Source organism: Dermacentor albipictus, chromosome 9 (genome assembly GCF_038994185.2).
Source record: "Dermacentor albipictus isolate Rhodes 1998 colony chromosome 9, USDA_Dalb.pri_finalv2, whole genome shotgun sequence".
Classification (NCBI taxonomy): domain Eukaryota; kingdom Metazoa; phylum Arthropoda; class Arachnida; order Ixodida; family Ixodidae; genus Dermacentor; species Dermacentor albipictus.
This window is the reverse complement of record NC_091829.1, coordinates 33,978,623-33,999,030: the sequence shown is the minus strand read 5'-3', so window position 1 is coordinate 33,999,030 and position 20,408 is coordinate 33,978,623. Positions and strand designations below refer to the sequence as shown.

The window sequence follows — 20,408 nt, the reverse complement described above, 5'->3', positions numbered from 1 at the left end:
GGGTTCATCATGGAAGGAGGTGAGGCGTGCCGACACGGACACAAGGAAGCAGAACCAGACAACGCAAACGCCAACCATCAACTGAAAGGCGCACTGTGGCAGAAAAGAAAGTAGACACAAAACTTAGCTGCACATACTGATTGCGCCGTGCACCTTTCATTTGATAGTTGGTCTTAGTGTCGTCTGGTTCTGTTCGCCTGTGCGCGCGTCTGCACGCCGGACCTTCTTTCTTTATGAGGTTACATGGTTCGACTACCATGCTACAATCAAATCGCGCGCTCACAGCGAGCCGCAGGACGAGCAGCTCTTTGCCCACGCACGTGGTGCCACCTACCGAGCGCACCGCCTAGCTCTGCAGCGGCACTCCAAGTGGTGACGACTACTAGCGCCGCTAGGCGAGGGTTGCGGTTTTCGCTTCCGCGCTTCGCGTTCGCTAGCTCGCGCTTTCCCCGCCAGAAGCCGCGATTAGGCCACGCTTCCGCGCATGCGCGTCTGTCCCCGCCCCGCGGCGCCCAAAGAAAGGCGCGAAGGCAGCGCGCCAGCGCTCGCAGTAAGCAGCTGCTGGTCGGGCCAATTCGACGATGCCGTGGTGCGGAGAAGAAGCGGTTTTCTCAAAGTTTGTTCGGAGAAAAGTGTCCGCGACGGTGCCCAAGTCGCGAGTCGCGCGCGTGAAGTCAGAGCCGCGATGCCGCCGGCAGTGAGCGGGGTCCGAACCGTGTGAAAGTAAAGGTGTGCTGCGGCCGGGCGACCGGTGGTCGCGTGTGTGACTCATAACCGCCGACGCCGCGTCCCATGTGAGGAACAACCGCTGGTGGATGTTTTCATGGCGAGACTCTCCGAGTTCCCCGTCAGCCGCGGGACCGGCGTGACTGGTGCCATGTTGTGGTTCACGACAGGCGTCGTGCTCGCCGTGGCTACACTGCCAGCAGCGACTGCGAAGAGTGAGTGCACGCGACAGGTTTTGCATTTGCTTTGCGCTGACAACCGGAGAGAACCAACTGTCAGCGAGCGTCCCAGCACGGGAGAGCGCTTCGAGTCTGGTATCAACCAGTGGGCGCTGCTCAATTTTCTAATTCCTTGAACCAGTTTCGGATGCGAAAGTTGTTTGCACTGAATTTTAATATTTGTGATGAAAAAAAAAAGTTACGGAGAAAAGAGGGAGGAGAAATTGACGCGAGTCAACTTTTGCTCTTCCGAATCGCATTATGAAAATCCGCGCGACCCACATGCAAAAGCTGATATTTGATTCGGTCGTTCTCCGAACGGAAATATCGACTAAGCGTTCAGAGAAGGTTTCAATGAAATGAAAAATGGATCAGTTGGCGGGAGGAGCGTCGCTCAGGCCTGCTGTTCCACACTTCGGTAAAGTGTAAACACAGGAAAATGTATAGATTAGGATGAGGAGTGATGATGGAATAATAAGAGATAATGACTTTCGGTACGAAAACGTACTTGATCATTTTCCCTGACCCCCTGCTGCACAGGAAAACACAAACTATACGCACTATATATAACACATGGATACATATAAAAGCCTATAGAAACATAAGCTATCTACATGTTCAAAAAAAAAAAAAAAACGCTACTCATTGTAATCAATCGCAGATGTCACACCACCAAACCAGAGCCAGTTATCCAGACTCGCTTCACATGAGAAAGTGAAACAGCTTTCGCTACACTTACGAAATTCGCAGCATGTTTTTCCTCATATTCGGAGGCAGGAGCCTTGAGAGGACACAGTCGCATGAACTTTGCTCTGCTTAGTCGCATACTGTGGGCACACGCAAAGCCCATGACGAAGAATGTCTCAAGAATAGAACACACGCAGCATGCGGGATCATTGCGTGAAAACTATTGTACATGGACCAAATATTGTGTGTGGGGGGGGGGGGGGGGGGGCTAAATACCTTCCTTCGCATATCAGTTTTGCCCGCTGCAGATATGCGGTGCTTGGAGTGTACTCAGTGCGATGTCGTCTCGGCTCGATTACTGCCAACGTTTTCTCGTTAGTGATTTCGTACTTGTACGTCGTTGCAATTCGCCGCTTGCCCACCAAGCTGGCAAACTGAATGACTTCAGATGCGCGCGCTACGACGATATACGCGAACGGTCCCAGCGCAAACAGGGGCGCGCGTGGTTTATGTCATCCCCGCTGGTATCGCGTCCACGGAGATATACGATCTCCTCGGGGGGCTCGAAGTCTAGCCATACGTCTAGGTCCGAACAGTGCGGTGCCTCTGTGTTCGAACGCGTGTGCCTTTCGCTCTTTGGGGCCAAGAGGAAATGAGCTCCCATAGAAAGAAAGCAAGCTTATGGTGCGCCCGGATGAAAGTTTCTGCAAGCAGGCCATTCATTTGCCTGTTTGCGTGAGATCGCGCGTGTATTTATCTTTCGTCGTTTTCGCCGTTTACTCGTGTTCTAAGTACTTTATGTCGCGAACCACGCCAAAGGTTGTCCGCTTTCCACGTGATCAGACTTTGTACAGTCTGTGTGAGAGGGGGGGGGGGGGTGAGAGGGGTACACGGTTACGTGCTGATTGCTGCACTGCCGTATCCTTATAAAGATAGATTTAAAAACCAATATGCTTTTTCGTGCCTTCATGTAAATTTAGCTCTTTTGTTTGCGCAAGACCTACACATCTGTGGACAGCGGTCAGTTCAGTGGTAGCGTCACTCAGAAGTCCACAATGTCTCCAGACAGTCTGTGGACATGTTTGCATCGCACGTCCTAGTATATGTTCGGATGCAGCCCATCCACTCACTATGGAGAGTAAAGAGGTTACATATATTGTTTGGAACTTCTAGTGACCTTGTATCGGGAATGCTATGGCTTTTCTATAGACTGGCAAGCGTTTTGTCAGCGCTGCCAGACTTTGCGAAGCCGATGACATTGGGCACATGGCTGAACAGTCGCCGCCTTTATCATCTTCCCATTTCTGCTGTACTTTGTGGGAGAGGATACCTCCGGGCCGTCTTGTGTATAGTCCTAAAAACACGGAATGGAATGCAAGGGCATAAGTCCATGTCCCCTTCCAAGGGTGCAACACGAACAACGCCGCGCTCCCCGAAGCCAGCTCTGCAGCTGCGCGTCCAGCGGCCTGGGAACTTTTGAAAGGCACTGTGCGGCACTATCGCGGGCGTATCTCAGCCGCAACGGAGGCGTATCGCTGCGCATCACATCTGGAACCGTGAAGCGCGCATCCGTCGCATTCTGCCTGGATGATTGTGCGTATATCTTTATGTATCTCCCCTCCCCCCCCTCCCCCGCCCGCTTCAGATTGACGCTTGCCTATAAGAATTTGCAATGAGGGGGCCGTTTCGCTATAGCCGCCGTGATGACTGGCGTTATATACGATGTTTGTGACGAGATATCGCTCCACGCGCGAGTGATGCAAAGGTCGTGCTTTATTCGGATCTATATTCCGGCGTGACTCGGGCGAACGTTACACGCTACGCCGACGCGAAGTGGACGGTCTGCGCATGCGCTGTGCCAGCAGCTCATCGTCCGCAAGTGCTACTGGCGTCGCCGGCGTAACGTTTACGTATAACCGACTTCGTCGGCCGCTGCCAGGCACGCTGGCAACGCGCGCAGGACTATGTCCGCGCCTTTAGACTACGTCCATTTCTTATCATGCGTTACGCTGGGTGACTGGTCGATACCGATGACTGTGGCGTCGCCGAAGCCCATGGTGAAGGGCAAATAGGAAAAAAGTTACGAAGCACATCCCGTGATTGCGCGCCGAGGTAGACTTCCGTGAAGGCACGACTCGTATGCCGTCAACTCCGTGGGACACGCAACTGTAGTATACGCGTTTCCGTGGTCGCGAAACCTGGCGTGCTGCTAGAAGATACCGCAGGAAGCCGACGCTGTTACAACAGTTACAGTGAGCCATTTGGGAACGCGTGATAACGATGCCCAACTCTTCAAGCCTTTTCCCGGAACCTTCCGAGGTACGATTTTTCTTTTTCCGAATTGAGCGAGGAAATCGAAGCAAGTGTTCCTTTTACATGAAGTTGAATTTTAGTATAAGCGCATTCGTCGCAGTTGTCTGATTCTTGATGTCGTCATCGCAGCTTTCTGAGTTTATGACGCTGAAGTTTTTTACGGCACCTGATATCTGCTCTCCGGTGTTATATCTCATTAGTATTTACTTCTCCTACTGCGCCGTTTAACTTATTGTTTTCTTGCGGCACTACTTCGCTGTCGGAAAACCAATCCGCTGCGGACACTTTCCGTACATAAACGTCGCCAAATGCTTCGCACGCTCTACGGACCTTTCCTTTAACGGGCCATTCGGTCCGGGGCCCGCCGTCCTCCAAGAGAAAGCAAATGGAGGCTAGTGTCACTCCGTGATTCCTCGACGGGCTTACCCCGTAATATCCGTTTAATCCGTACCAGATCAAGACGAATGATTTCGCTCCGCAGCGATAACTTCCGCGGAGACCCACCCCCCTTCCCCTCCGAGGCGCCGCTCCTTTTCGAGCCTTTGCGCAGCTTTCGCTTTGCCTCAGTCGAGTGTGTTTCCTCACGAAATCCTTCTTTCCCAACATCCCGCGCCTCAACCTCAGGCATTCAGCTCACCGCCCGGCTCTCGAAGCTCTATTTTTTGTTGTTGTTATTGTTGCTTTTATTCTCATCACCATTTCGCCAATCTCTTCTTCCGGAGTCTGGTGGGAGTTTCCCGAGAGATGCAGAACCACTCCCCCCTATGCCCAGGTGAAACGCGGGTTCCGGGATTGTTTCAAAACAAAACCGCCCGCGATTTCCTTTCGTCCATATCTGCACGGGAATTGGCATTTGCCTCTCTCGTCTCGCTTTGCTTATTCGCCGTATATAGGGGGCGCACCGTACGCTGTTGAATGCGAGGGCGCGTTGCCAGTTCTCGCGGTGTGCAGCCTGTGTGTGTGTGTGTGTGTGTGTGTGTGTGTGTGTGTGTGTGTGTGTGTGTGTGTGTGTGTGTGTGTGTGCGTGTGTGTGCGTGCGTGCGTGCGTGTGTGTGTGTGTGTGTGTGTGTGTGTGTGTGTGTGTGTGTGTGTGTGTGTGTGTGTGTGTGTGTGTGTGTGTGTGTGTGTGTGTGTGTGTGTGTGTGTGTGTGTGTTGCACTCTTATCGGCGAGGCCGTGCTGCTTCCCTCGGAGCGGCGTTCTCGACGAAAACGCCGAGTCAAAGTTCAGGAGAGTAAGCGGCGACCGCCTTCCTATTTCGATTCCTTTCCTTCTTTTTTATTCTTGTCTGATTTGTTTTGCGGGAAGCTCGACCCTGCGAGATTTGTTTGGAAGTCGACTGTCTCCGCGGCTTGACGCTTCCGCCCCCCCCCCCCCCTTAAGGAGAACGAAAGAAACAGATCGAAGGGTTAGACTAATAACAAAACAAAAAGACCATGAGAGAAAGAAATAAAATAATAGATCGCAGTTAGGGAAGCGAGAAAATTGAACGGCGGGGCACGGCACCGCGTGTTGTTAGCGGCCTCACCGCGCTGTCCTGGCGCGAGGAATTTGCATACGCCGTGATTGATGGTCGATGCTCGATGTGCCGTATAACCGTAAGCGTGTGATTCTAAAAAAAAAGACAAAAAAACGGTATTTTCGTATTCTTGGTCCCGAACGTTTCTTTTTTATTTCCCTTCCTTTCGCAGATTGAATTTGCCAGTGTGGTATACGTAGCGGTTCCCTTATAGTGCGTCAGTGTTTTGTTCTTTAGTAGTAGTCGAGTTACGCGGCTCCCAGCCTGAATTCGACTCGGGATTCGTCAGCTCTGATTCGGACGGGATGGTCGCGTCGACGCAGCTTCGAGTTTTTCTGACGTATGCTAATGCCACGCGACGCCCGAGGCTATGCAGTGCGCGCAACCGTCGTGACCCTCATGCATTCTCGCACTTTGAGCCTGTTCCTGCACCGACGCCTTCTTTTTGAAAAAAAAAAGTTAAAGAAAAGAAAATGTCACGCTTCTTTGAATCAAGCAATGAGCGAGTCTTTTCCTTGACGAAAGAGTCACAGGGTAAAGGAATGGCGCGCGGAAATCCTCCGGGAGGTGAGGCAGCTGGCTCTCCGAGCGACAACTTTCTCGGGTGTCGCTCGAATGACGCGCCCCCGTCAGAGTAACGTTCCCCTCGGAAACCGAAAGTTCGGTGAGCGGGGGGGCGGTTGTGCGGCGGCCCCGTTGCGTCCGTCTGGCGTTGTTTGTTGTCAAGCCCCCGGGAGTTTTAGTCTTTTTCCGCATGTCGTTGCTCACGGTTCGTGAAATCGCGACGATATGGCACGCATGCCTGTGTGCAGCCCCTTCTGGTTTTGGTTGCGACATTCCTCTCCTTCGTGTGAAGACCACAGAAAAAAAAACAAGAAAGAAAGAAATAACATTCGACGACACGTAAGCCGTCTGCTTCTTCGCCGGTTCTGGAGGCGATAGTCGCGCCGCTACTGCAGGAACTTGAACTTGTTTAGGTATGCAGAACAGCCTGAAGACGAGGATGGAACACACAAACTCATTATGAGTGTGGCAGCGCAAGACGAGACGAGACGAGGAACGAAGCAGGACTTGTCTTTGTCCTTCCTTGTCCCATTCCTAATGAATCTTTTCCAACTAGCCAGGTTTCCAGTTCTATTGGTAAGCAGAAAGAAACAAACTGGGTTCTGGTTGAGTTCCTTTGACCCTGAGGGGCACCTGTCTTAACGCTGCGCTATCTAAACATGTCCTGTCACTGACTGGACCAAACCTGAAGTGTTCTCGAAGTTAGTTTAAATGACTGAGAGATGAGAGGAACGTCTGCGTAGTTTGCGCGCGGTTATTTGTTTTTTAACATGAAGTGTAAGCGTGTTTGCTTTGGCATCCGCTACCTTGATATGAGCGCGTATACGTGTATACGTATACGTGTATACGTGTATACTCTTCTAGTACGTGTATACTCTTGTGTACGTGTAAGTACGTGTATACTCTTCTCAAGCAGAAGAGGCATACCACTAGTGCCGAAACACACCATCAATCGAGAAGAACTGTCTGTGAGCAGTGAACACAAATTTCTGGGAATAATTCTAGATTCCAAGCTTACCTTCATCCCCCACCTCAAATATCTGAAGGCAAGATGTTTGAAAACGATGAATATTTTAAAAATTCTGTCTCGCACAACCTGGGGAAGTGATCGAAAATGTCTCCTAAACTTGTACAGAAGTCTTGTCCGTTCTCGTCTTGACTATGGTGCTATAATCTATCATTCTGCAACACCGAGCGCCCTAAAAATCCTAGACCCTGTGCACCACCTAGGTATCCGCCTAGCGACCGGTGCTTTCAGGACAAGCCCTGTAGAAAGTCTCTATGTAGAATCAAACGAGTGGTCACTTCGTCTACAGAGGACATATTCCAGCTTTACATATTTCCTCAAAGTAAACTCGAATCCTGAACACCCTTGTTACACAACTGTAAATGATGTTTCCTGTGCCACACTTTTTAATAATCGGCCTACAGTCAGGCAGCCTTTCTCGCTCCGTATAAGGAATCTTAGTGAAGAAATGTCTGTCCCACTTGTAGAACACCATTTAATGCATCCAGCGAAGCTGTCACCGCCGTGGCAGTGGCAGCTGCCGGAATGTGACATGTCGTTTATTGAAGTCAGTAAGCATGCTTCTGAGATGCACATTCGAATGCACTTCCTTGAACTTCGGTCGAAGTATTGCTGTCCAGAGTATTACAGCGATGCATCTAAGTCGCAAGCCGGCGTCTCTTATGCAGCAGTTGGTCCGTCCTTCTCCGACTCTGGCATCTTGCATGCGCAGACAAGTATCTTTACGGCGGAGGCCTATGCATTATTATCAGCTGTGAAACACATAAAACAATTAAAACTAGGAAAGTCAATTATATATACCGACTCTCTGAGCGTTGTTAAGGCGTTAGTATCGCTTAAAAAGCACAAGAACCCCGTAATTAATGACCTTTATACGCTCTTGTGCGCTGTCTATGGGTGTAATCAACGTCTCATTATATGCTGGGTGCCAGGGCACAGAGGCATTGAGGGTAATGTGCTCGCTGACGAAATCGCCACATCCACAGCAAGAAAAGCTTTGAACTGTTCTGTAGGTGTCCCCGCCATAGATTTAAGACCTTTTATTCGCAAAAAACTAAGAGATTATTGGCAACACTTCTGGGACTCGCAAACCTCGAATAAACTTCATTTAATCAGGCCACATTTAGGTACCGCCCCATCTATAGCAAAATTACGAGAGACTGATGTCGCTTTCTGTCGACTAAGAATAGGGCACACATACAGTACACACAACTTCTTGCTGACTGGTGAGGAACCTCCTACATGTGGTAGATGTGGTAAGAGACTAACGGTCATCCACGTCCTCGTGGAATGTAGGGAAACAGAATGCGAGAGAAAAAAGCACTTTCCCTTGGCGTATCAACACCATATCCCATTACATCCTGCACAATTTCTCGGCTCGAACCCGTTATTCAACACCACATCAGTTTTAAATTATTTAAACGACATTCAAACTTTGCACATTATCAGACCAAGTGTTACGTAGTATGGCCTCTTAGCAGAGGCTCCTGCTGCGTCTGTTACATTAGCATAGCACGTGTCTCCAAGCCCTTGCATTCAAGGGCCCTTGTGAGAGACATCAGTGCTGCATTCACTACATGTTTTGTTTCATCACCCGCGTGTAACATGACAGTTCCATAGTTCACACCTCTTGTCATTGTCATTGTTTTAATACTTATTTATTTTACGCAATCCAGAGCGACTGATTTTAGGCCTATTTACAGCCATGCCACATCCACCATTCGAAGTACATTTCTTCACTTCACGAACAATTCATTGAAAACCGATTACCATGTGTATGGCGCTCTTTGGTCATATCTGGCCCTTGCGCCAAAAAACCCCATACATCATCATGAGCGCGTATGTGCGAGCGTTCTAATTTTTTTTTGTGCAAGAACTTTCTCAGTAAAGCCCGCCTGCACTGAGTCTCCACTGAGCAATCTGTCGTCCTATACCGAGTATACCGGTGACGTTCCCGCGCCCACATTCGCGTGAATTTGCACGACGTCGCTGTTATTTCTAAAGGAGATTCCTGGAGTTCATGTTTGCCAACTGCCTTGCCCCTGTTTGGACGGGTGCATTAGAGAACGTCGGAAGCCGACTAAATGGATAAGTTAGCGGCCGTCTGCTGAATAGCGTCCGTCGTCCACGCACCGCGACTATATACGGTTCGCATTGGATGTTTGCTCTGGGTAACTTCGCGATCAAGCGTATGCTTTGTCGCTCGCAGTTTCGAAAAATGCCTCCGCGCCGATGTTTGCACAGCCGTTTGTACCAGATGGTTTTGAGAAGGGACGCGCATAGTCAGTAAGGTAGGCGCGTTCGAATGGCGGTATCTCAATCGAATGCGCGTGTTTGAGTAGATGCAACTTGGACTACAGGATATTTCTCCATTTCTAAATAAAGTGGAAAACGAAGGCCGCGTAGAGTCCTCAGGCAGAAAAAAAAAAGAACACTGTTTCATTCATTCTATCACAAACACACTCTCTCTGTATCGATTGTATCGTGTGATGCATGTAGTACTGTTCAGAATTGGAGGTCTAGTCAACTGCGGAGCCTGCAAACGAGAAACAACTGAGATGTGATCGTACCGAGCTTGTCGCACTATCACAGTGACGGTAATGAAACGCGGGAAGAGCCAGTCAGCAGGTTCACGCAAAATGCTGCGATCGCTGATGGAGCGAAGCGTGATACTGTAAAGCTCTTCGAAAATCGTTTTAAATTTATGCAAACTTGGGGAGATTGTCCCAGCGATCAACTGCTTTGCCTATAACTGGAACTAAATAAATAAGTAAATAAATACAGAATAATCGCAAGCTGCCTAAAGATGAGACATCCTTATTAAATGACTGGAAATTATCGAGCAGCAGTTGACTATGCTCCACGCGCTTGCTCAGCAGTTGCAGCCAGTACATCTGGGCAGCAGCCGCTGCTCCCTTGCAGGAGTTCGATTCGAAATATAATCGCCACTTGGCATCTATTTCTCTCCCAGCGCACTGCAATAAGCGTTGTTGTCCCTCATATTCCAATGAAGACGACTATTCGACGACTTCGAAGAGCGAATTTTCGAATCGGAAACAACTCCATTATCAAATACTGCTGTACATACCTATTCGAAATTTAGTGTATTCGAAATTCCCTACACTAAAGTGAGATTCCAATGTTCGTTCCTTTTAGTGTGTGCGTGCGTGCGTGCGTGTGCGTGCGCGTGCGTGTGTGCGTGCGTGTGTGTGTGTGTGTGTGTGTGTGTGTGCGTGCGCGTGCGTGCGTGTGTTTAACACGACTGCGGCGGGGAGGTCTCCGCATTGATGTGAAGTCACGCTTTGCAGCTTGACGCCGAGGCAAATACACGTCGCTCCCCTGCTGGCCGCGAATACACGGGGCTCCGCGTCGCGCGTATTTATATCAAAGTGCGACGCCGGTCGGTGTTCGGTTTAATTGGAGCGCCGCGATACGCCCGCCGCTCCGCTGGGGAGGGCTCGTTCGTTGGGGGAGGGAAGGGAAGGCTCAGTAGCGTTTTCTCGCTAGCGTCACGAGAGACAGATTTCCCAGGACGGCCCGTCCACGTCTCTCTCTCACTCTATCGCCGGGCGCCTAGCTTCCGGCGCACTTTGTAATCCGGATGGATGACGGCCGTCCGTCCGGAACGGGTGCGCAGTTCACGCGCTCGTGACCTAACCCCCTCCTCCCACCTACCCTTCTACCGTCACTCCTCCTGCTGGATCGCGGCGACAAATTGTGCCGGCGCGCGTTTTTGTGCGCGCGCACGTTCGCGCCCTTCGTGCGCGCTGATTTGATTTGGTTAACGCTGTTTAACGTCCCAATATACAACACCGGGGATATGGGAGACGCCGCAGTGGATGATTAATTTCGACCGTACCTGGGGGTTCCATTACGTGCACCCGAATCAAATTGCGAGGGCGTGTTCTGTCTTTTTCTTTTTTCTTCTTTTTTTTACAATCTTCGGCCTCAGGGAGTCGAACCCGCTGGCCTGTGCTCCGCAGCGGCAGGTCATAGCCAGTGACCTATATACCGCAGCGGGTAGTCGTACGCGCGGATTCCATGTAGTTTCCTGCTTAAGATTGCAAGAAGGAAACCTGGCCGATCTTTCGACGAGCATGGAAATGAGGGACATGTTACGGTAGTTACTCGTTAGAAATGTCTGAACGAACTACGAATTCAATTTAACTTTTTTTTGTCACGAGTAATGAATTTTATTCGAATGCACTGCAGGCTTCATTGAAGGATAGTCAAGACAGTAGAGGACGGTGCATGGTACACATTACTACTGTGCAAGGTGTCACTATACTCATAATTACAGAGTATAATTAAGTACTGGTATAGTGTACGATTATTCGCATAATTTCTTTAATATAAAAGAGCTGACTTTTCGGGTCAATGCACATAAACAAATTACCCATTGACAGCGAGGATTACGAGATTACGAGAGAGCCCGCAGTACGTCGGATACTTTGAATAAAACTTTGCATGCACGACCTCGAACACGGTCGCCACGCCTGCAAAAACACCGCCGCGCTTGCGGTCCAAGAAGTCCCTCAAACGCCCAAGTTTTTTCGCGCCGTCGCATCGAATTTGTTATAACGAGGGATTCGCTTAATACATGCGCAGCGAAGCGAATTACGAAGCCTCGGGCTATGCGCTATATTACCGATCCGCGGCTGCGGGCGCGCACAGTTCGCTGTACGCGACGCCGCCGGCAGCAAGAAGACAATGAGGAAATCTGCCGGCGTTTATACATGTGTGGCACTCCGTGCGAGCCCCCGGGGCCATACAGCTTTCCCGCTCCCCCATCTCGCCGCCGATTGAAATTAATGGGAGCCAGCGCCAGCACACGCTCTCGCGGTCTCTCTCTGTATACGCTCCCCGTGTTGCTCGCTCCGAGCGTTCTTTGCTCGTTACATATCGCTGTGCGGCGCTGCCTTTCCAGCCTTCTATATTTTGTTTTGTTTCTGCGAGTTTTTTTGAAAGCCGCCCTGCTCATTTCCTCCGCGACGACCACCGCGACCGGCTGCTGCTGCTGCTATTAGTTATCATCGTCGCTTTCGTTCTTTATTGTTGTTATTATTTATTATTTTTCGCTTCCTTCTTATATCCTTCCGGTCTCGAATCTCTCCAGCTCCTGTCGCGGAATTCCTCTTTGTGCACTTTGAACCCGGCGCGCCTGTGCTTGCGAAGCGCTTTGTGCAGTTGTTGAACGCGTGTGCGTATACAGTTATAAATGCTTTCGTATGTTGCATCTGCATGCATGCATGCATGTATATATGTACAGCCTCGTGGGTGTGCGTATAGGCGTGCATTGTTGCCGAGGTAGCGGCGCGCCCTTTTGAGCACGGAGGACGAAACGCGATTACGGTCGGGTCTCGTTAGCGGGCTCACTTTGTCTTCGCTATAACGAGGGAGTTTCCTCCGGCCGCGCGGAGCGCTTTTCGCAACGAAGCGCGCGCTAGGAGTCGAACGCCCCGCGAGGGCGGAGGGGGAGACCTTCGTGACAAATGTTTCTTCGAAAGGAACCGATATGATGTATCGAATCGTGGAAAAGCGTTGCGCGTTCGAGGGCGTGTAATTTCCGATGAGATAGATAGATAGATAGATAGATAGATAGATAGATAGATAGATAGATAGATAGATAGATAGATAGATAGATAGATAGATAGATAGATAGATAGATAGATAGATAGATAGATAGATAGATAGATAGATAGATAGATAGATAGATAGATAGATAGATAGATAGATAGATAGATAGATAGATAGATAGATAGATAGATAGATAGATAGATAGATAGATAGGGTCAACCAGAGGGGCGTCTGGATTGCTACCCTACACTAGGGGAAGGGAAAGGGGGAACAGAAAGAGGAAAGCGGGCTAGAGGGAACACTGTCTGTGCACGCAGCAAAGTGCCTGACATCAGTCAAGTCCAAGCACGTGTTCCGACGAGAAGTTTAAGCTAAAGCGACGCGCTGCAGAAAACACGAAGAATGGAACGGGATTCCAAATCAAAGCAGCAGCCGGTGCAAGTAGAAACGCACTCGCGCGACCGAAAGGTTCGCGATCCGGCTGGCTGTTCCAGCTAGTGAGTGAAGGGGCGAGAGAGTGAGTAAACAATATTGAAAGGGAGGAATAGTGAATGAATGGCGTTATTGATTCAGCGAGGTATACTAGCGAGTGAGCAAGCGGCGGGATGCATGGGGTGTGGTGGTCATCGATGGAGAAAGTGAGGGAGTGAGTGAAAACGAGCCTGTTAGGGATTTAGCGATCTGATTAGCGAGTGAGAGTGAACCAGCGATGTAGTGAGAAAACGAATGGGTGAGTGATTGAGTGCGTGGGTGTATTCAGCGAGCGAGTGAGGAAATGGATGAGCGCCTTTCTATTGGTTTCACGATGTTGCTCCTTTCTGTCACTGCAGGAACATTGCGTCTAACGAAGAAATGGGAAAAAATTGTATATTTAAAATTCAAGTACTGTATTTTATCTGCGTCGTTATAAAGCGTCGTTGTTTTGTCCGTATACTAAATTGAGAGACATGCATGCCGAGTTATACGGCTAATATAAAATAGTTCTCTCATACGCTTATAGTGCTGTCGTTCAAGTCGACGCATCGCGCTGTGTTGAAAAGCCGTCGGCATTATCTGAGAATTTCGCCGCTTGGCGCACAAGAGAAATGCGCTGTGCTTGGCTAATCCGAAATAGTCTCGTCGCAATTAAGTCCGTTCCCGCTTCCCTTCGAAGGTGTTCCGTGCGGAGTCCGTCTCGTGGGCCCTTTGTTTGTTCTCAATGAGCTTAGCTGGCGCTTTCCTCACGCCCCTTGGAAGAGCCGCTTTTGAGCCCTTCGTTAGCGGCTCAGGCCTTTGTTAACGGCTCAGGCATTCGTTACGGGATAAGGCTTTCGTTAACGATGCTGCCCTTTGTTCACATTCATCTTGCCCCCTTGTTCTAAACAGAGACGGGCAGTAACGACGAATTTGCTCGCCAGAAAAAAAGAAAAAAAAGAGGTGACAATGGCGTACTGTTAACTAAGGAGCATGCCCGACCGAGCACGGCTTTTTATGAAGGCACTTTAAGCGTGAATTTCGATTGGATGAAGACGTTTTCTTGCGAAAGCGTCAAATGCCCCGTTGAGCGAGAAATGCCGGCGGTGTCTGTAGCCGCAGCGAAACGGCACCTATAGGTGCCGTTTCGCTGCGACGCCACGTCACAAGTGCGCCTAGACGCAGCAGAGCGGGCGAAAAGGAACAAAAAAAAAAAACGCTGGCGCGCCTGGTGTTGCGTAGGGGAGAGGGCGTTGCCGCGTCGCTGGCATGTGGCTTTGTGTCGTCGATGGCATGTGGCCATTGAGCGAAAAAGCCGGCGGTGTCTGTAGCCGCAGCGAAACGGCACATATAGCAGCCGTTTCGCTGCGACGCCACGTCACGAGTACGCCTAGACGGAGCAGAGCGGGCGAAAGGGAACAACTGCTGCAGCGATAGCGCGCCAGGTGTTGCGTAGGGGGAGAGGGCGTTGCCGCGTCGCTGGCACGTGGCGTTGGCACCGCAGGCTGCTGCTTGCTGGCTGGGGCAGCACACGCACCGCTACGGTACATTACTCGCATGCCGCTCAAAAACTCGGAAGGACCGCTCAGCGGCGTTCAATTGGGCATTGACGCTTTCGCATTAACAACTCTCATAAGAAGTGCATAGGTGTCCGCGGAGGAACACCGCTAACGTCAGAGCAGTTGGTGCTTATTGTACCGTTTTTGTCGGTCAGCGTCCAAGGGTTATACATAAGCCCGTTCGCTGGCACTAGCATTCAGCGCACATGTATAACCTTCCACAAACAAATCCACCGAGCTACTGACCGACCTAGCAGTCACCCCAAACCAGGAAACTGGTCAAAGAAAGACTTGCTTTAAAGGTCAAGTCTGCTATACGGGTCGTATATGAAAGTCCCTGTGAGGCCGACCGCTAGCGATCTTGTCTCTGTGTAACGATACCCCACCCACCCCACCCCCTCTCAGAAGGCGAACTTGCTGGGAGATTTAGATAAAGGGACGAAAGCGTCAGCGCGCGGATTACCGAAATCAGTGCCTGCCTCCGGACCACCGAGAAAGGAGGGCGGGAAAGTGCGACGAGCTCGCGCGCTAGCCGCATTGTATAAACCCATACGTAAGAGAGGGGAAAGCTTTGATTTGCATTTTTCCTGCGTTCGTCCGTATACCGCGAGCAGCGATTTGTCAGGGGGCGATTAACGCGTGCGTGGGGCAGGCCGGCGAGGCCGGGAGGAGACGAGGACTAGTTCGTACGCCGTCATCTGCCGGTAATTTTCGTTTTCTTCTCTCTTTCTTTCTTTCTTTCTTTCTTTCTTTCTTCTTTAATAGCAGGAGCGCGATGCTGTCCCCAATGACACAGCCGGTCGTCTAGAGCGAGACGAAGTGATAGCCGAGAAAGAAGAAACAAAGTTGAAAGCAGGAAACAGAAGAAGGTTTGGGGAGCAAGAGAGTTTGCTTTTACCAGTTACTTTCTTCCATTTCCGTCTCCTTTTCCTTCTTTATTTTCCCCTATATTTTTGCGCAGTTTCTATGAAGGAGAAAGAAAAAGGGGGAGGAAGACAGAGAACGAACGTAACGGGAAACGACTGAGACGATGATCTTATAGCGTTGACTTAGTGGACTGTCGTCTGAAGCTTTGCATGTTCCTCCTCCTCCTCGTTTTCCTCTTCTTTTTCTTTTCTTTTTTATTTTTTGTGTCCCTCTCTCGTAGGTCTTTCTCTTGCCGAGTGCGGGACTGTCGTTAACTGTGCGTGCGGTTATGTAGTGTGCATGAGATTGGAGGGGCGTAAAGGCTGTGGAATTGGGTCGGTCTAGAGGAGTGAGCGAGCGAGGAGGCTGGCGGTGACGGGATTGCGCGCGCGCGGTTCCCCCACAAGCGCGAGCCGGAGGTGCTGATGGAGATTTGACGCCGTTACTTGCACGCCGTCCCTGCGTCTTATTATTCTTTCTTTTCTGTGTGTGTGTGTGTGTGTGTGTGTGTGTGTGTGTGTGTGTGTGTGTGTGTGTGTGTGTGTGTGTGTGTGTGTGTGTGTGTGTGTGTGTGTGTGTGTGTGTGTGTGTGTGTGTGTGTGTGTGTGTGTGTGTGTGTGTGTGTGTGTGTGTGTGTGTGTGTGTGTGTGTGTGTGTGTGTGTGTGTGTGTGTGTGTGTGTGTGTGTGTGTGTGTGTGTGTGTGTGTGTGTGTGTGTGTGTGTGTGTGTGTGTGTGTGTGTGTGTGTGTGTGTGTGTGTGTGTGTGTGTGTGTGTGTGTGTGTGTGTGTGTGTGTGTGTGTGTGTGTGTGTGTGTGTGTGTGTGTGTGTGTGTGTGTGTGTGTGTGTGTGTGTGTGTGTGTGTGTGTGTGTGTGTGTGTGTGTGTGTGTGTGTGTGTGTGTGTGTGTGTGTGTGTGTGTGTGTGTGTGTGTGTGTGTGTGTGTGTGTGTGTGTGTGTGTGTGTGTGTGTGTGTGTGTGTGTGTGTGTGTTCCTCGGCCGCAATTCTTTCTGGCGCAGCCTCATCAGTAACTCTTGCTTCTCTTTCTTTCTCGTCTCGATTATACCCTCGCGCGCGTTTGCTTGCGCTTTTCTGTGCACTTAAGGCGATGTTACTTTCTTTCTCGGAATCTCCGGACAGTTGCGCGTGGTACGCCAAGGGGTGGGCCGAGTGGGGAGGGAGGGCTAAGTTGCACGCGCGAATTCCTGCCAAGTCGTTTGCGCGTGCTGCGGGCTGGCAGCGAGGATACTTACGCGTGCAAATGAGTCCGATTGGCTCGGTCGTCGTCGTCTGCTTCTTCGTCGTCTGCTTCGTCGTCTGCTCGTGCGTCGCATGCGCCTTCTGGTCGAGAACATAGCGAAATAAAGAAGAGAGAGAGAGAGAGCTACGGAACAAACAACAGAGGACCTTCGAGCTTACTGAGAGTGAGAGGCGGACGGGGGAACGGGGGGAGGACATAATGGGCAATTTGGGCCCGGTTCGTTCTTTTCGAATCGTCGATTCCGGTGGCCAAGCCCTAAATTAGAGCTCGCCAGAGGCACGCGCATGCGCTGTGCGGGACGTGCGGTTTGCTTCGACGAATGGTTTCATTGCTTTTGCTTTTTCTCGGAAAAGCGAGAAGAAATTAAGGTGCGCGCGTGAGCGTGTCTGTGTGTGTGCGCGCACCGAGTGGACGGGGGTACGTTGAACGCGTCCCTCGCTCGCTTTGGAGGAGAAGAGGGTCCTTCTAAAGAAATACTGCGCGCGTGGTTGGGACGCGCTAATTAGCGGCGTGAAATTCCTGTTTCAAGGTCGCCCGCTCGAAAGCCGCACGCTTTAGAAGGGAGCACCTGTGTCGGAAGCTGGCGGCGTTAATAGTTGCGGGTCGGTTTTGTGTTTTTTTTTGGTTTGTACGTTTCGGGCTTCCGTCTGCTTTAGATTTTGTCTCTACGGGGTCTATGTTTAGTTCGGCCCTATCCAAACGGACGGGTCATCTCCTGTAGGCCTGAAGGGGCGCGGAGTGTCTGCTGCCGAGCGCGTACGTAGCTGAAGCAGACATTTGTTCGGATGAGCTAGCAGTGTAGGCGCTAGTCGGTGCTGGTCTAGAATCAAGGCGTTGTAGGTGGCTAATGGTAATCCGGTTGGTATTAAACCTAGCGTACTTTGCGGAACTGCATTGAAGGTTCCAGCTGATGCACGCGTATGTTAGGATAAAGATCTTACGATGTTTAGAGTGTATACGAGCAATCGAAGAGAGAAACAATGATTTGTTGGGACGTTTTGTTCCCGTCACTCTTTCTTCTTTATATACAGGCCCGGTAATCACGCAGATTCCGTTGGTAAGGAGTCCTTTCTCTTTGTATACCTGCCCCGTTCGCCGTACTTTCCAGTCACGCCACCTCACCAAGTCGGCCAATTGACCGACCGTCCTTCTACCGTTCCCAACTTGTTTCCAGTGCGAGCCCAGGCAGAACGGCACGCGGTCGTTCTACATCCGACAGTGTGAGAAAGTCCGCGCGCCTTGCCGCCTGCGTTTGCAAAAGGAAGAGCGATACAGGAGAACGAGTTGTCCTCTCTTTGTCTCCGTCTCGTTCCCGCTTTCGTTTGATCTAAGAACTACCTGTTTTTACCTCATCTGGGTGAAACGATGAAATGTTGCTTTTATTTAAGTAGGCAATCTTGCTCTCTCTCTCTCTCTCTCTCTCTCTCTCTCTCTCTCTCTCTCTCTCTCTCTCTCTCTCTCTCTCTCAGTTAAGGTTCTCGTCATCTTTTCGCAAACAGTTTGTTAGCGCCGGGTGGCGTTGGCCTCGAGGCAACAACTGCGCTAGGCTGCCGGTCGCGTCGCTGTTCAGAAGCAGAATTACATACGCTGTAGATTAAAGGAAATGGTGTCGTCGATGCAGGGCTTTGCAAGTTCCTACACTGGGATGAGCCGCAGGAGCGCCGATGAGGTTGGTACGCCCGCCAAAGTCTCCGAGCCGTGACAGCACGACGGGGGGACCCAATCGATCAAAAAGAAAAGGTGCAGACCGAGCAAGTCTTCCATCTTTTTTTTTTTTTTGCTTCGTCTCCCCTGCTTCGTGTAGACTAACACTCGCGAGGAAGAAAGAAGCGAAAGAAAGAGAAAGAATGACATGAAATAAGAGAAGGGAAGGGAAAGTAAGAAGAGTTAAAAGAAAGCGTAATCGTTGAACGATCCAGAAATAAGCTCGCGAACACGCATTTATTTTTATGCCAGGAAAACGCTTCCGCGGAATCTTCGCCGCCTAGCCGGCGCGCGACACAACCCAAATTGAAGGCGAGAACTGGTCGCCGGGAAAAAAAAAAGATAAATAAAAGGAAGCAAGTAAAGAAGAATGAATAGGAAGAGGAAAGATACGTGGCAATGGATCAAACTGGAAGCTCGGTATCCAGATTTGGCGAGGAGAAAAAGAAAGAAAGAAAGAAAGAAAGAAAGAAAGAAAGAAAGAAAGAAAGAAAGAAAGAAAGAAAGAAAGCTTGTAGGAAAGACAAGGCGCGTCGTTTGTATTGATTACGAACTCGAAGACACGCTTGTGCGTGTGTGTGTGGCGTGCATGTATACAAGGCCTGACGCCTTATATATATATACGTACAGACTCGTAAGCAGAGCTTTCGCTTTCTTATGGGCGACTCTCACGCTTGTCTCTCTATACACAGCTCGGAGTGAAGAAAGAGGGAAGAACCAGGCATTTTTCCGGCACATTTTGTTCGTTTATTTTTCTTCCACTCAATCCTTGACAAGTCGCTTGTTGAAACTTCAGGGCTGTGAAGCTGCGCGATCTCGTCTCAAAGGGAGACAAATTGCGCAGCGTTTGGCGTCTGTCTGCCGAGCCTAAGTGTGGTTTCATTGTCGGCGGGAGGCGTAAATTTGTCTTCATTTTTTGGAGCTTTGTCCCGTGCTGAAGTCTGTGTACCAATAAAAATGTTTTTTTTTTATATATACTGCACGTAGCCGCTTTCACCCATTTTCAACAGTCCGTCGAACGCAGTGCAGATTACTGTGTCTTTGCCACCTTAGTGAGACTTCGTCCGTGTTTTTTTTTTCCTTTTTTGGACGTAATATATTACTCATGATTATCGCTGTGTTTATGTAGAGCCGCTGGAGCAACTATAGCTTCGAGAAACTTACCATTTTACAGGCACAGCGACGAGAACCAAGCAGACCACCATGGCTTGTCAGACTGCAACGAAATTATTGGACTTTGCCTCAATTGGTCATAACATTATCACTTAGTAGCATATACTAATGAAGCAATCTGGCAAACCGACAGTGCTGGTAATGATCTAATTGTCTTGTTTGAAGTCTTTACATAGAACCTAAGCAGACGACCCGTGCACCTGGTGGTCAACAAATATGTCGCCCAGCACGTAGCCTCAGAGATTCTTTCAGCTCGTTTCGCGGCCGCCGCCTAATCTCTGAGGAAATGGAGCCCCGAGCTCATGGAGCCGCGTACTCCGGGGTCATGCGTCACGTCCGGCGAGCGGTAATGTCGGCGTGCTCTTTTTTTTTTCCTTCTTTTTTTGCCTAAAGTTTCGGTTATCAGAAACGTCTATTTCTGCGAGTTTTTCATGACGCATTCACTCGTTTTCCGAACGCATTATTTTTCACGGGCAGTGCTATCCTATATTAAGCTATATCCTTTTACGCAGTCAGAAATTCAGTCGCTGTTAGCCTTTAAGTTGTGCATCTACACAATTGCGGAAGACGTTGCCGCTAACACTCGATTACGTGACGGGGATCAATCGTTCTCTCACGTACGCGTGTACGTGTTGCATTTAATTTCCCAACATCTTACCTCAAATAGGCGGATGATTTATTCGAATTATAATAAAGGGAACTGTATACAACTATACTGATTTCT

At 50.0% G+C, this 20,408-nt stretch overlaps 1 protein-coding gene across 1 annotated transcript in view; it reads left to right on the top strand.

Annotated features, from left to right (window-relative positions):
• Window positions 1–507: 507 nt before the first annotated feature.
• The window catches only part of LOC135920563 (tyrosine-protein kinase transmembrane receptor Ror2-like), a 329,385-nt gene continuing 309,484 nt past the window's right edge, over window positions 508–20,408 (top strand). The window contains exon 1 of the mRNA XM_070525993.1: window positions 508–941. Within this exon, the coding sequence (XP_070382094.1) occupies window positions 824–941 (118 nt within the window). The 5' untranslated portion in view covers window positions 508–823. The remainder of the gene's footprint in view (window positions 942–20,408) is intronic.